This window comes from Ciconia boyciana, chromosome 12 (assembly GCF_034638445.1).
Source record: "Ciconia boyciana chromosome 12, ASM3463844v1, whole genome shotgun sequence".
NCBI classification, from domain to species: Eukaryota; Metazoa; Chordata; class Aves; order Ciconiiformes; family Ciconiidae; genus Ciconia; species Ciconia boyciana.
In genome coordinates, this window is record NC_132945.1 from 18,214,189 (window position 1) to 18,230,930 (window position 16,742).

Below are 16,742 nucleotides of genomic sequence, written 5' to 3' on the forward strand. Positions count from 1 at the left end.
AATAATGGAATCCTTTTAATATTTCCTGGGCTATGTTTGTAAACCTTACATTCCACTTTCATTTTTTTGGGGAAGCATATCCTATATCTCAATTCAACAATGATGCTTATAATATTAAAAAATTGACAGAAAAGAACAAAATGTCAGTGTTTTATCTGTTGTCTTGATAAGTAATGATGCAGTGCTTAGTAAAACACTGCTAAAGTTTGCGTATCAAGAAATTTACAGTGAATATATTTTCATAAATACAGAAAGGGTTGACAGGAGGAGGTGTCAAGATTTTTGTTTATAATTTTTCTTTGATCAAGTAACCTTTTAAATAATCCTTATTCTTTTCACTTTTTTGTAGCCATGAAGCTGATGACTGCTTTAGTGAATGTGGCATTAAATCTTAGTATTAACATGGACAATACACAACGGCAGTATGAAGCAGAACGAAATAAAATAATTGGGAAACGAGCTAATGATAGGCTGGAACTCTTACTACAAAAAAGAAAGGAGGTTAGTGCAGCTGTCTGTAGCTGGTGTGCATAGGATGAGTATTTATAAATGGCAATTAATAATTAATCTTGTTCTGTAATTTCTTTTTTTGTAAAGATAGTTATTAGTCCCTCTGTTTTATTCTTTAAGTTGTTCATGTTTAATGTTTGAAAAAATTATTTGAAAGGTGCTTTGAAATTCTTTGAATTCTTTGTAATTCTTTCTTACTGTCTGGTCTTCTGTAAAAAGAGATAAATGTAGACTCTTAAAAATTTTTCAGGTAGTGCCATCTTAGTAAAGGGAGCAAGAGAGACTGCAATCAGTAATAGATAATTTTTTGTTGTATTTCTTGACTAGTTTCCTAAACTGAGCTCAAGTATGTAACAAAAATTACCGTACATTGACTGGTTTTGGCTTCTAGAGAAGAACCCCATGATCTTGGGGCAAAATACTGCTTTTATTATGTCAATACCGATCTCAGCAGAAAGTGTGTTTTAAAGGCTTTGGATAAGGTTTTTTTTTCTTCTACGGCAAACACTGTCAAAATTGAAAATGCAATCTACTTCTATTTTCTTTCTTTTTGTGTAAAAGGGACTTGCTGATTCATTGCTGACAGTGCTGTCTTGTTGAAAGGCCTAATTCATTCAGGTTTAAGGCTTTTATGGGGGGGGAACTGGTGTTTTGGTTTTTTTTTTCGATTTTGTTTGTTTGTTTTAGGCATAACCTTCTTGTGATCAAAGGAAGCATCTCACCTTTGCTCTTCAACTTTTGTGCTGTCACCTGTTAACATTTTTACTTTCTTGACAATTCAGATAAACTAACAACTTTGTGACAAAGATCTTGCAGTTTGAAACTGATCTCATAAACCCCATTAAATGTAGTTGTGCTAGATGCGTGTGCAGAACCAGTCCTATTCTAAGTAATGCATAGATACACAGAAAAGGCAGTGATGTGAGAATCAAGACTTTTCCCAGTCTCAATTGCTCTTACGTATATTGGCTTTTAGGATTTCTTACCAGCTTTTCTAGTTTTGGTTTCAATTTTCTGTTTTTCTTTTTTCATTTCTAAATGAAAATAAGCTTCGAAGTTACATTCAATTGTTTGTTTGATTTCAGGTTTTGTTTTGTTTCTCTCAGCCTTAACCAGTACTAAAATTAACTTTATTCACTGATTCTTCTTGCATGTCTTTTTGTTTTAAAATTTTGAATTTTTTTTCCCATCTTCGTACTTCAGAGGGTACTGTGGGCAGGTGTTAGATTTAGGCCCAGAACATGTTAAATATTTTGCTTTGTTAGTCCTTTTCTCCTGCTGCTTAGTCTTTTTCTTCTTACTATATTTCCTTATAGTTTTTCCTTTCTTCCATAAATTCCTAAATCTTGTGATGCTATGGAAATTGTTCATTCTTGCTGTTTTTCTAAACTTCTGTAGGAGAGGTCCTTTACCTTTTGTATCTGTTCCCCTGCATGTGCCGCCCCTGGCCTCCCCCCCCGCCCCCCACCCCCCCCCCGTAGTATCTCTGGTGGTTTCTTTGTGGGGTTTTTTGGGTGATTTTACGTCGTGGTGGTTGTGTTGTTTTGTTTCAGTCTGATCCCCCAAAATGTTGACTTCCTCGCTCCTTGACTGTTCTCATTAACATTGTCTCAATTTGTCCGACCTTTATTGTTCAAGCTGCAAAAAAAATATGCTTGTCTGCTGACAATATTTAGTTATTTTCAAATCTTTTAACTGACTTTCTTGCGCTTTCAAAGCAAATACAATTTTCTGTGTATTAAAACACTGCATGTATCACTTTTAAACTCATTTGCATGTCTTGCTCTTGTGTTGTTACTGAGACTGGATTTGTCTCCTCCATTATTTTTCAGCTCCATATTCTTAAATTAATTTTTTCTGCAATACCTTACTCAGTTTCTGCATTTTTTTCTAAGTGATGGATGAGGAGGAAAGAGGTATTCAAAACAGAGTATTGCTGCTCATGTAGCCATTTGCAAAGTTCTTAATCTGTATCTTGTCGTTTTAGATTACAAATTCTTTAGTGTACAGAAAAGACTCCTTGTAATGCAGTTCACATGATTTGGGTATTGTTCTAATAATACGTGTCTATTAAAACATAGTAAGTGTATTAAAAATTGGGCTGAACATCGGGCTTAAAAAGTTACTAGAAAATTAAATCAAGTTTTCTTATCAATAACTTAAGAAGGAGCTTGCAGAAACCGCATATGTCTGTGTTACAGTTGAAGAACAGTTTTCCAGTGGTCAGAATTACTAAAATTTGTATGCTGTGGTAGATACAATTCCTTAAATAATAGCATATTGTACTGTGAAACAGAGTTGTGAATATTTCAGGAAAGGATTTAATGGCCACACTTGCAAATGTTAACTTAATTTAGTTTGTCTAGCATCAGCACCATCTGATCTGACTGTAAAAGTGCTGCTCACTGTTTATGTACTCTGTTCATTCTTTCAGCTTCAGGAAAATCAGGATGAAATAGAAAATATGATGAATGCAATATTTAAAGGTGTTTTTGTGCATAGATACCGGTAAGTTTCTCTTAGTAACTAGTTTGTAGCTTCATTAATTTATTTTGGAAGCTAGTGACAAGCTATTTCTAATTATTCACCTTTTTGATCCTATTGCCCCACTTATCTCCACAGAGATGCAATTGCTGAAATAAGAGCTATCTGTATTGAAGAGATTGGAATATGGATGAAGATGTACAGTGATGCCTTTCTCAATGACAGCTACTTAAAATATGTAGGGTGGACTATGCATGATAAGGTAAGCTGCACTGAGGAAAAGGAACAGAATCATGAAGCATAACTCCACGTTTTTGGTTGTTGATCTTGCCAGACTAGGTTCTGATCTCTGAACTGTTTTAATCAGTCGCTGCTTTTCTTATCACTCAGAAGCACTGCTGTTTCAACATATATATATATATATATATATATATATATATATATATATATATATATTTATATATTTATATAAATATAATAGACGTGAATATTTTGAATGGTTTTAGAGAGTATATGTATAGGTTTTTAAGGAACTGTTATTTGTAAGGAAATGGCTTTTTCTATTTATTGCTGATACAGACTTCTACTTTATAATACTTAACTATTTAAAATTAATACATTTCACGTGGAATAACCCAGGCATGTAGTCTAACAGTTTCTCTGTTTTGTCAAGATAAGAAACTTTTTAGCGTTCTCAGCTAGCTGTAAAAAGCATGGGAAAAGTCCCCTTTTGTGCTGATGAGTGCCTCAAGCTGTTACTTACCAGCTAGAGATTATTCTCTGCTTGGAGTGGTCAACAGCTATAGTTTACAAATCTCCTTGATTAATTGTTGAGGCACCACATTGTCTCAGTTCTTACATCGGAGACCTCAAGCTATCAAAATTTGAAGTGAAACAAATGAGGGATGCTCACTCATGCTATGCTGTTCATGGGTTTGGTATCAAAAACCAATAACCTCTGGCAGCGGGGTGATAAGAAACTGGGTGAAGTCAGTTGTCCTAGACTTTTCAAAAGTTTTTCTGTATCTACGCCTTAAAACATATTCTCTGCTGAAGTAGATCTTGTACTTCAGGAGGAATGTTTCTCTCTGTATCTACGTGGTAATTCTGATCTGACAAGAGGTGGTCATTAATGATATAGATGTTGCCAGTTTTAATTTAAGTGAAAGGAAACACATAGAATTCTACTTAGAAATATCTTGATCATTTAGAATACATCTTTAAAGAATGAAACAAGTGTATTTTGACTTACAGAGATACTAACTGCAGTAAGACATTGGGTTTGTTTGGTTTTTTGTTTGGTTTGGTTTTTTTACTTTGTTGGCTTGTTACAAACAAGGACATATTCTTATGCCATTAACATGATTATTGATAGTGTATCTTGACAACATTTAATCTTTGTCTTTGAATTAATTCAGACTGCAGAAGAAACTTGTATGATTTGAAGATCACATCTGTATTCTATACTTGACTTTTAATCCAGTTCTTAATTTTATTTTAGCAAGGGGAAGTAAGACTCAAATGCCTAACTGCTTTGCAAGGGCTTTACTATAATAAAGAGCTTAATTCCAAATTGGAACTCTTCACCAGTCGGTTCAAGGTTAGTGTAACTTCATATTTTTAAGTATGTATGAATTTTTTTAAAGTTGTATTACACTTCTTTCCTCTTTGAAAATACTTTCTTTTGTGTTCTTAGGATAGAATTGTGTCTATGACTCTTGACAAAGAATATGATGTTGCAGTCCAAGCAATAAAATTACTCACTCTTGTTTTACAGTAAGTACATGTGTATCTCCTTATTTGACCTACAACAAGTATTAAAACTTAAAAATATTTCTCATACCTGTGGGTGAGGACAGCAGCTTGACAGAATTCAGATAATCCGAAATCTAGAGAAATGTCTACGCATCTTACACTCAAACAAATTGGAATTTCAAAAGTAATCTGGCTAGAACAGTGCTGTTACTTACCTACCACAGTTAAGTAAGTGGAAAGGCTAGAAACTTAGAATTCAGCCTCCCTACTTTGAAGCTATTGTGGAATATTTGAACTGAAGAAATATAGGATGTATTGAACATTACACAGTAGCTTAATTTTTGAGCATAACCTTCTACCAAACGCTCATACTTTATCAGTAATTTTTGTTTAGGAAGACTTTGGAACTAAGCTATCTTGTTTGGAGTTTTAGGATGGTAAATTGAAGGAAAAGGTTTAGGTTCTCCTTCATTTCTGTTTCCTTCATTAGAGTCCGTACTCTATTGACTCAACTCTTTCTTTTTTTTTTTCTTTTTCTTTTTTTTTCTTTTTTCTTTTCTTTCCTTCTTCCCATCCCCATCCCTAGGAGTAGTGAAGAAGTTCTGACTGCAGAAGACTGTGAAAATGTCTACCATCTGGTTTATTCAGCTCATCGGCCAGTAGCAGTTGCTGCCGGGGAATTTCTTTATAAAAAGTAAGGTGGAGAAATTATAGTAACTTCTTATTCTGTAGATTTTAGTGTGTGCGTTAATACTATGATTCTCATTAGTTTTAATTAAGAAAAGGAAAAACTCAATAGTGAAGTGGCCTGAAGAAGTAACTTACAGAAAATGTAACACTACAGTAGTTTTTGAACTGTTGTAGTTTTTCTGAATGGGAAATAGAGAGTAGTTTTGAAGGCTGCGCTTCAAAAGCTTATACCTACAGGGAATATAATAAAAACATTGCTGTGTCTTCTCCTTTCCCGTCCTTCCTGTGTTCTGTGAAACATCTTAAAATGCTCACATAGTTTGGTACCTAAAACTTGTGCTTGCATCATATCGAGTATTTTCCCATTTGTAGCTCCTCCCTCCCAGCCCCCTCACCAAGGTGGCTCATGTGACCATTTCATAAAGCATTTTTCTGTTTAAAAAAAAACCCCAAAACCAAAAAACCCACAACAAACCCCCCCAAAAAATCCAAACATCCCCCCTCCCCCGAAAGCGCGAGATTCAACACATATATCGGGTGTGTAGCGAAACAAAATAGAGTTTCCATCTAATACTTTTCAGACCTTCTTCCACTGTTTCTTTGCTGCTTTGAAGTCTCACGTGGGGAGGTTCAGAAAATGTAGTTTGCTAAAGAGGAACATGGGACCTCAAGCACCTGCAATTACCTGATGTTTGTAAAGTATTTTGGTATAATTATACATTCCAATGGAAGCAGTCAGTGAAATACCAACTTAGCATATATGAAATTGTTCAAATGATACTTGTCCCAAATTACTTCCTTTTAAAATAAAATGTGGAGCCAAGCAGCAAGGTCTTAAGTGTGTGTCTGTAAAAAACAATATCTTGATATGAATTGACTGTGGCAAAGGCAATGAAGAAGAAACTTGTTCTGAAATAATTTTTCTTTTAGGCTTTTCAGCCGCAGAGATCCTGAAGATGATGGAATACTTAAAAGGAGGGGAAGACAAAGTCCAAATGCTAATCTTGTGAAGACATTAGTGTTTTTCTTTTTGGAAAGTGAAGTAAGTTGAGTTTCAGGGATATCCTTGTTTTTGTGCTGCATGTTTTGTGGCTTGTTTTGTTTTGTTTTGTTTTTGTTTGGTTGGTTTTGGTTGTTTTTTGTTTTAATTAATTTTTTAAATTTAATTTTTTTTTTCTTTTCCCCACTCATTGGTTAATAACCATGAATCTGTCCTGGTTTTCCTATTACTTGAGCAACCTGGGGGTTGAAAGCCTGTTTTGTGTGGTTGTGTTTATTTCAAAGATCTGTCCAGTACACAGTGTTGAGACGGGTTGTGAGCTCTACTCTGACAAATATTTGTCTGTCATTCTTCATGCTAATATATAGGTGGAAAGAAATGGTGATTTAGGAGATTTATGGGGGGGGGGGGGGGGGACACGGGACACCAACACAAAACAACCCCTCACTCCCCTATCCCCCAAGTTCTTACAGATCTTGTAGCACTACTCTTTGTAGCCGTTGGTCTGGATTCACCTTTTTAAGTTAATTGGGGAAGAGAGGCTTCTGTTGAACCAGAGAACTTGCAAAATTGTCTCTGTTTTTTTTGCCACAGACAGGAGCCAAGCGAGAAAAATACTCTGTATTATAGCAAGTTCTGTAATGAACTTTATTGCTCATAAAGAAAAATACTTAATCTGTTCTCATTTTAGTTGCATGAACATGCTGCTTATCTTGTGGACAGCATGTGGGACTGTGCAACAGACCTCTTGAAGGACTGGGAATGTATGAACAGTCTTCTGTTGGAGGAGCCTCTTAATGGAGAAGAACGTAAGAGATTTTTGTAGATCTTTCTTTATATTGCTATGCAGTTTCTGTTAGTCTTGATTTATAAGGAAATAAGATGTTTACATTTATGAGTCCCCATATATTCTCTATTTCTACATGACTATAACAAATCACTAATACTAATTATAAAATGTGAGGAAGAGTAGAAAGAGATCAGTTCTGGTATGGAAGTGAGACATGGAAGAACAATGGTGGGAAGAAAAGAGGGAGAAAAGAGAGGGAATAAGCACGCAGTGTCCAGTTGCCCTATTGTTCCACAGGTTCAGCCTGCACTTCTGGCATTAGAGAAACTAAGTTGCTTTTGAAACTGGTTCATTTATTGAGTGTTAAAACTACCCTATGGAAAAATACCATCATTTCTTTGATGACAGTAAAACCAAAGAAACCCCTGGCATAATTCTGTAATTCATAGGTCCTAGTAAATGGACCTCTGAAAAATGAAAAGGAACTAAAATGATTATGAAACTTGGTATTTGTTTCATCCTGTCCTGTGACTCATCCAGTGATACTCCCTCAATGGTAAATATTTTCTGATGTTGTTTTACAAGATGCTTATCTTCTCTATCCCTTGTGCCACCCCCACCCCTGGAAATGAGCTGTTGGCCTAAATGCCTTTCTTTTTTTTTTTCTTTTAAAAAATAAACATATTTTGATCCTTAGATACTAATACTTGTGGAAAATGAAAAATCAAGCTGTGTATTAACATCTGTTTCTTAAATTTCAGCTTTAACGGATAGACAGGAAAGCGCACTGATTGAAATAATGCTTTGTACAATTCGGCAAGCAGCTGAATGTCATCCTCCTGTGGGAAGAGGAACAGGGAAAAGGGTAGGAAGCAACAAGCTACTCGTCTAGACATGTGGGAATGGCTATGTGGGGACAGGGTGGGAAGAAGGAAAAAGGTTGTAAGCTGTTGCTGCTGAAGGGACTGAATTCAGAAATTCAGCTTCTCCACAGCCTCCAGTATCTGACTACCCTGGCTAGTTCACTTTTTCTGGACTTTGGCACATGCTTAATACTGTTTGAACTAATGCATTTGTTTTTACTATTAAAGATAATACAAAATTGATTTTGAAAGAAGTATCAGTTGGAAAGGAGAACAAAAATCAGTGTTTGGGAAAGGTAAAACTATTTTCAATTTGAAAGACCAAAATGAGAGAAGGGAATATAATTCATAGGCTCTTTGGAAGGAGGACAGTCCACCAATTGGCTTTTCTCTGATTATATAAAGTTTAGGCAGGCCTCTTTTACTGGGGCATTAAGCAGGGAAGTGAACTGCATTCAAGACTGTCCAGCTGTTGGTAAGAAACCCATTTAGGTACAGATTGAAAACTTGGATGAAGCTCAGATTGACATAGAAATTGAGTAAATGTCATTAAAAGTCGTAAGTAAGCTGAAAGATTTGTTGTTATCTCGTTGTCAAGAAAAGCATTCTGATCGTGGTATTTTGTTGCAGGGAAGGTAACCTTTTGTTCTAGATTGTCACTTCTGTTTTCAAGATAATCTCAATAGTATTAGGTGTAACTTTGAATTGCATTTTTCGAGTGCTGAATGTTTTTTTTTTTTAACTGGCTTTTTTTTTTTACATTGATATTTTACAGTGATATTAGAAGGTCTGTGTAGCTAATTGTCATTTCATTAATGATAATGAAACTTTGCACCAGAACTTTTAGTTGTAAAATCCTCACAATACCAATATTTTAGGTGCTGACAGCAAAGGAAAAGAAAACCCAGTTGGATGACAGGACAAAAATTACTGAACTTTTTGCAGTGGCACTTCCTCAGTTGCTAGCAAAGGTAGGTTTAATTACATTTATTGCTGATGGATTGTTATTGAAATGTTAACAAGTATAGTTTTTGTAATTAACTGTATGGCTTGCACAAGTCTTCTTTTTTTCTTATTAGTCTTTATTAATATTTGATTGTTCTATAACAAATTGTGTTGTCCAAGAGTTTTTCATTTAAACTTTTTTCCTTGTCAATTTTACAGTATTCTGTAGATGCAGAAAAAGTCACCAACTTATTGCAGTTGCCACAGTACTTTGATTTGGAAATTTATACAACAGGACGACTAGAAAAGGTAAGGTAACATTCAATAACACTTAACACAAAAGGAGAAAACACAGAATTTAGACTTAGTCACTGGAATTTCAATCACTATTGTAGGTGTGCTTTTTTTGTGTAAATGAGACTTTATTTATCATGACCCTTATTGAGGATGAGACTTAGACTTCAGAGCTGTGACTTGCTGCTGTTCTTAGATATACTGAAAGTTTGAGTTTTCTAAGGTCTGTCTGGTGAGTTTTAACAGAGAATCTTGCCAGTTAGATGACCTTTATGTGAGAGCATTTATTGTTGGATTATGGTTGTGTTTGAGGTATGCTGCCTGACAGATAGAGCTTGTAGAAATAGCTTGATAAGTTTTCTTTTTCTGATCACTGAAACTGATAAACCACCGTCTTCATTGCACGAAAAAGGGGAAAGCTACCAGATTACAAATTATGTAGTTACTGTTCTCATTTTATCTGCTGTGGTGATGAAGTTGGTGTAGGCTGTTGTCATCTTTATTTTCTCCTTCTCAGATGCACTGTTTTGCTGTATTGTGGAGCGAGTAGCTAGAAATCATTAGGGTCAAAAAAGTAATAAAATGTTTAGTTGACAGGATAGCCTAGCAGTGATAGAGCAGCAGTGAGCAATTCAGGTTGAGGGGAGGCACGTAAGAACAACTGAAGCTTGGTTTCAGTGCTGACACTCGAGTGTTACGAAACTAAATCTTCAATTATACAGCTCTTAAGACCATGTATAAATGTTTGTGTGAGTGGGAGATAAATGCTTCTCTGTTGTTCAGTTGTCATTGCACATTCAAGTGTTAGATAAAACCATACTGACAATTTCAAAATTTTAATTACTTTTTAAAATGCATTGAATCTTTAGTCTTTGACAAGCTCCTACTTAATTTTTGCTAAATAGATTTTTAATTTACTCAGAAGCTTCACTGCCTTTCTAGAAGTGTTTTGTGTTCTGTATCATAGTTACAAAAGTAATATATTGAATTTATCTTTTAAAATTCCTTAAGGTTTATTACAAATAAGTGCACGCGCGTGTGTGTATATATGAATACATATTTTTTTCCATGCCTCATCTTTCTTGTAGCATTTGGATGCCTTATTGCGACAAATCCGGGATATTGTGGAGAAGCACACAGATATAGATGTTTTGGAAGCCTGTTCAAAAACATACCATGCTCTCTGTAATGAAGAATTCACAATCTTTAACAGGGTTGATATTGCAAGAAGTCAGTTAATAGATGAATTGGCAGACAAGTTTAATCGACTTCTTGAAGACTTCCTGCAAGAGGTATTTTAATGTGCAAGATCAACTTTTCCTGCCCCTGTAAATATTTCCAGTATGTTTTTCTGCCTTCCTATGCAAGTCAATGAATTAGGGATGGGAACTTCCCTCTGACTAAACTGTTAAGTCAAGCACAATAATACAACAGTATCATTGGAGTGATTACGTGAACTCAGACTGTTCTTTTATATTAGGACAGTGAGTCTTTAATCTCCTTTTGACAAGTGTCTTTTGGGAATTTGATGGAGTTTTAGATAAACTATGAAATTATGTAAACTTTTCACCTTTAGGTTTTGAAGCTCATGGTTTTTGAGAGATGTAGCATTGTAATTCCACTGGGATTCTCCTCAGATGTCCTAGTGTTGCTAGTCTTGTCTGTGATTGCATGTTGCTGCTGTTAGATATCAAAATCTCTAGAAAGCACTCCCCCTCCCTTCCTGAATGCAAGCTGATGCAGTTAATAGCTTAAAAATCACTTTGTTCCCACACTGTGCTGATCTGAAGAGTGAGAATTTTCCGATACAGTATTTACCTTCACTATGTGGGATCTCTGACATTCAGACAAAACTTGTTTCTCCTCCTCCTCATCTGTGATAAGTAGCATGGGAAGTGTCTTTTTGATGACTTCATTCTCCACACTTCTCAGGTGCATACCTATTTTATCAAGCTTTGCTCCTGTTCCTCTTGCTTACTGGCCTGAACTAGGACTCCACTCTAGAAACCCTAGACATTTGTGGATTACGTAAGAAATGTGCCTAGTAATCCATTTATTTCTCCCTTTGTGAGAAAAAGAAGTCAAGGTAAAGCAAGGAAATGAAATGTCAGACAGTTGTTTTGAAGGAAAACGGCAAATAGTCTGGTAGCGGTATTGAAATCCGTAGTGCTTTGATAAGGTTGTGCAACTACAGAACAGTAAAACGCATTGGACTTGCAGTATCTGTGAGGATACATAGAGGAGGAGTTTCTGTGACCTTAGATAGTTTATCCTATGTACTTATATATTTAATTTTTGGACCCTTTCCTTTTTACTCTTTTTCTTTCTCCAAATGCAAGTTTGTCAGAACTTGTGGGAAAACTAGAACAAAACACTTCCCTTACCTCTCTCAAAGACTTTTTTCTGTGATTAAAGTAAGATTGAGGTACTGACCTATGGCCCATCTAGTCCAGTATCTATTGTCTGACAGTGGCCTCTGCTGGATTCTTCAGAGAAAATTGAAGCACCTACATAATACATTGTATTCCCTTTTCCTAGACTTTTTTCTTTTTTTTCCTTCTCCCTCCTCCCCTGCCCCCCTCCCCTATTTCTCCTTGTGCTGCTGACTATTTCTAAACATGAACTGTTTAGAAATGCTACCTTCTCTCTCAAACTCTTTCACTCTTCTGAAAGCGAATGTGTCATCGATAAATAGTTTAGATGTAGCGCTCTCTCTCGCGCTCTCTCTCTGGTGGTTGTTGATTGGGTTTGCGGGGGCTGTTTTGGGGTTTGGTGGTTTTTTTTTGTTTTGGGTTTTTTAAATCTTCTTAAGTTCCCTAGTTTGCTTAGCATACATTGCTTGGGATATCTTACTGTATGATTATTAAATAGGGGGAGGAACCTGATGAAGATGATGCATATCAAGTCTTGTCAACACTGAAGAGAATCACAGCTTTTCACAAGTAGGCTTCTGCAAACATCTGTCAGGATTTGTGGTGTGGGGGGATTGGTTTTGTTTGTTTTTAATTTCATATCTCTTAACTTTTTAATGCAGCTTGGAGGTTTTTTAATGTGAATGAGTTGTGCAGAACATGATGCTTTTTGAATATATGAAGAAATATACACAAAACTGAAATATTTTGGGGTTTTTTTGCTTTGGTATTTTTTTGTGTTGTTGGGGGTGATTTTGTTGGGGCTTGGGGGATATTTGTGGTTTGTTTTCTGTGGTTTGTTTTGGTGGGGTTTTTTTATTTTTATTTTTTAGACCAGTTAAGCTTTTAGTAATTGTTAACATCAAATTGCAGAAATGGTGTTAGTTAAATTACATCTTTGCTTCATTTCTAACGCTTTCAGTGCTCATGACCTATCAAGATGGGACTTGTTTGGCTGCAACTACAAGTTATTGAAAACTGGCATTGAAAATGGAGACATGCCAGAACAGGTCTGTAGTTAAAATGTGTTCTTTAGGTACAACAATAAATAGCTTTTGTTGCTGTCTTTTATTGGCCTTTGTCATCTAATGCGTTTTTTCCTTTTGATTTCAGATTGTTATTCATGCACTGCAGTGTACTCATTATGTAATCCTTTGGCAGCTAGCAAAAATAACTGAAAGCAGTTCCACAAAGGTATGCCTTGGTCCATTTGTATTAGTAAATAAACATTTGTACGTACCTGCAGTGTCATCAAGTGAGAACTGTGATGGAATTAATTAAGAAATTTTTTTTTTATACTGATACCTGCCTAAATCTGCATTTCTAATAAGTTCTTCAGAATTCATAGTTTTAGTAGTGGAATGCTTGACTTTTAAGCCTAGTATTTCTCAAAGTTGTTTTTATTATTTAAATGTCAGTATTATGTTTAATTTGACAGAATTTTAAAGTAATTGTGGTAAATAAATGCAATACCTGTTAGTCTGGCATAGTAACAATGCTAAAGAGGGGTAGAATACCAATTATAAAACACAGTATAGTCAGTCTTACTCTCAAGTAGTGGGTTTTAATTTGTTCGCAAACCGTGAAGTCTCAGTGACAAGTCAGTGAGATAAGAATTTGTACACTATCGTAGTATTCTTATTGCTCAGTATGTTGCAATCATACTTTGCTCTTCATCAGTCTTTTAAATGTGTTGTTAAATAAAGACATGAAAAGATTAAGTTAAATTTCAAACTTTCTCAGGGAATAATAAGAGGGCCTGTTCTGGTTCTATGTATAGTAATCTTGAAGGGCAAAGCTCTGGCAAATGTCATCTTTCTAATTTCACTTCTCGAAAAATCTTGGAGGAGGGATTAAAGTTTCTTGTATCCACTGGACAGCATTGCTTAAAGAGGGTGATTAGGTGGTTTGCTGTGCAAACTGCCTAATGAAAGATGGTTTTTGAAAGGCTAGACAGTTTAGAATTAGTTAATAAGTGCTTGAAACATTTTGATGATTTCTTTAACTGAAAAAAAGAAGTTATAATCAAACATACTTTTCCTGGAAGCCTTCTACGGTCCTGTAAGAAGGGTACATTTTGTGTTCTTTCACCGGAAATTTACGCTGGAGTTGCACTTTGCTATTGGAGTTACTGATAACACATCCTGTATTTATGTCGGAGATGAAATAAGTAAATTCTTCAGGTTTTTTAAACACTTTGACTGCCATACTTATAATTAATTTAAGAAAAAGAAGTTGTAGGCATCTGTCATAATTTACTAGGGAGAAAACAAACAGAACTCGGGACATTAATAATTTATAATCAATAAAATGTAATTTGTAATTAATTAAAAATCCATTATTACAATAAACTTAATGTGAGGATGTATCATTTTTTTTCTTAGGGTGTGATAGTATGAGGTTTTGGTAAATACAGGAGTGGAGAAGCATGCTATGTAACTTGTACTAATGTTTTTTATAACAGAGAACCCCTTTGTGACATCATGGTGGGGGGTTTTTTCTTTCTTTTTTTTTTTTCTTCCCTCCTGTCATGTTAAGACTTCATTAGTCCAATGAATAATTGTGGTCTTACTGAATCAGTAATTACAATCTGAAGGTGTGTTAAATAAATGTGAACACTGGCTGGCTAGCTAGTTTACCATCTAGGTTTTAACGGCTCTTAATGTTTCCAAAACCAAAAATACCAGATATGAAGTGGATACATAGATTGTTGAGAACCACTTATGTGAGTGAAGGATTTCGGAGGCTTTGTTAGCTTATTCTTTAAAGGGTAAACAGCAGTCTGAGAATAGTGATTAAAGCTTTATCACAAGCCTGGCAGCAGAAGCTGAGCTAAATACTGAAAAGTTAGGTTAGAAATTAAGATTAACTTAGCTATTTTGCAGTAAAATGTAATTTGTAATACTTTCAGCAGGAATGAAAATAACTTATTTGAAAAGTGGTCCTTTATTGAGACTATTTTATGCTCCTGTATAGTAAAATTTAGTAAATTAAAGCTTTCATAGGTTTAACTTCTGAACCACAGCTGTTTTATTATATTTAACTGCTTGACTGCTGCCAAATATACCAGGTACATACAGAGGTTCCATTGATTTCTGTTCAATGCCAATGGAACATAACAGCAAAGAAGTTGAAGCACAGAATCAGAAGTGACAGACATGTACTGTGCCTAAAGATTTGTTTGTTTGTTTAGGTTTTTTTGGTTTTTTGTTCTGTGACAAAATTAACTGCTAACTGCATGCTGGTTGTGAACAGGTTGACTAAGTATGGGAATTAGCTTCATAAGATAGGCTGCTAAAATAAAAGACTATATAAATAGTTCAATTTTTATTAAAATTTAAAAAAAGAATGTTGTATAAAGGAAAGAAAATATTCCCATGTGTAATTCTCTTAACATCAGTAAATGTTGGTAAAAAAATTACCATTGCCACAAAAAAAAGTTGGTTTAAAAAAAAAATGTTGGTAAAAAATCATATTGTACTGAAACTCATAGTCAAGAAGCAGCTGTTTCTTTTGTGATTCCTGTTGAGATGAAACGACAAATTGTACCAGTGTATTACCTGCTTTCTTGAAGGGAGAGACTTGTTTTGGTTTAGATAGCATGGATAGTTTTTAAACTTATCTCGGGTATTTCCTTTTTGTCTGGACTGATGCTGGTTACACAGTCGGTCTTTTGTAATATGACTTCCCCAGTTCTACATGGGCTAGAATCTTCACTTGATTGAGTAACACCAGCTGTGCCACACATGTGGATGGTATTTATACCAGTTTGATACTTTCCTTGCTCAATAATCTACTTTTCTGGAAGTTATTGCAACACTTACAAAGCTATGGTGTTTTGGTTTTTTTTCAATGGAAGGGGGGAAGAAAACCCCAACTCTCATCTGACATTTTACTTTATCCCCAAGCAGTGAGTTAAAAAAATAAAAAAGAAAAATTAAATAATAACATGTAGCCTTGTCTGTTTTAGTTATAAACAGCTACCTAAAATCTGTCCTCTAGGTTGAAAATACAGATATTTTAAAGAGAAAATGCTTTATGCTCTGGGTTGGTTTTTTTAGGCTTGGTTTTGGGGTTTTGTTGTTACTATTTTTTTAATAAATAACTTCAGTATTTTCATCCCAACTTCCATTTTTTTTTTGAGGTACACAGGATGACAAAATTGAGGAAATTGCTACTTGCTATTTTTATTTGTAATATAGTGATTTTTAAATAATGCAGTGGACTTGAATGTTATGACTACGTACGAGGTCTGTGGTGGATAGCTCTGAAAATGCATACACTAAATGTGACTATAAAATGAAAAAAGCAGAACTTATATGAAATCCTTCTCTTTAAAGGAGGATCTTCTACGTCTAAAGAAGCAGATGAGAGTGTTCTGTCAAATCTGTCAACACTACTTGACCAATGTAAACACTGCTGTTAAGGAACAGGTTAGTGACTGTTGTTTATCCTTGTAGTCTTCTAATATTTTAAAGCAGTTGAAAAGTTCCTTTTGCTAATACTTTTAGTGCTTATGTGGGAATGTGGTGTGTCTTGGATGTTTAGGCTGAATGCCCTTTGAGTGTGAATACATACTGTACTTGTATGCTTGCCCTCCTTTAGGTGATTTAGGTAGGATTTCAGAATCAATTTAAACTTGATTCTTTCTCGTAATTTTAGGCAGCATAAACTTTTATTCAAAGGGGTTTTTTGTTTGTTTCTTTAAACAATGACTGGGCAGGTGCACTGTAGAAGCCTTCTGGTTTGTAAGTTAGGTAGGAGAGTTCCATTTCAAAGCTCTTGCTTACCACGTGGTTGTGACACACCTCTGATGGAGCTGATGTGGATTCATAGACTCTGAGCTGGAAGAGCTAGGGACAGCTATTTAAAAGAGAGAAGTTATTTTTTTAGTTCTGTCTTTGAATGCTTTTACATTCCCACATTTGTACTATGATAGATATATGTGCCCATCCACTCAAGAACTGTGAAGACAACTTTCCTCCTCTTGCTGTAAACCT

At 35.1% G+C, this 16,742-nt stretch overlaps 1 protein-coding gene across 5 annotated transcripts in view; it reads left to right on the forward strand.

The window, feature by feature from the left end:
- STAG2 (STAG2 cohesin complex component) overlaps positions 1 to 16,742 on the forward strand; it is an 83,063-nt gene that overhangs the window by 50,154 nt on the left and 16,167 nt on the right. For all 5 annotated transcript variants that reach the window (XM_072876761.1, XM_072876763.1, XM_072876759.1 and 2 more), the window contains exons 8-23: positions 350 to 501; positions 2,945 to 3,018; positions 3,133 to 3,256; positions 4,496 to 4,594; positions 4,691 to 4,770; positions 5,336 to 5,443; positions 6,370 to 6,481; positions 7,131 to 7,248; positions 7,991 to 8,094; positions 8,971 to 9,063; positions 9,257 to 9,346; positions 10,420 to 10,623; positions 12,203 to 12,273; positions 12,665 to 12,752; positions 12,856 to 12,936; positions 16,083 to 16,175. In XM_072876761.1, coding sequence (XP_072732862.1) covers positions 350 to 501; positions 2,945 to 3,018; positions 3,133 to 3,256; positions 4,496 to 4,594; positions 4,691 to 4,770; positions 5,336 to 5,443; positions 6,370 to 6,481; positions 7,131 to 7,248; positions 7,991 to 8,094; positions 8,971 to 9,063; positions 9,257 to 9,346; positions 10,420 to 10,623; positions 12,203 to 12,273; positions 12,665 to 12,752; positions 12,856 to 12,936; positions 16,083 to 16,175 — 1,691 coding nt within the window. The remainder of the gene's footprint in view (positions 1 to 349; positions 502 to 2,944; positions 3,019 to 3,132; positions 3,257 to 4,495; positions 4,595 to 4,690; positions 4,771 to 5,335; positions 5,444 to 6,369; positions 6,482 to 7,130; positions 7,249 to 7,990; positions 8,095 to 8,970; positions 9,064 to 9,256; positions 9,347 to 10,419; positions 10,624 to 12,202; positions 12,274 to 12,664; positions 12,753 to 12,855; positions 12,937 to 16,082; positions 16,176 to 16,742) is intronic.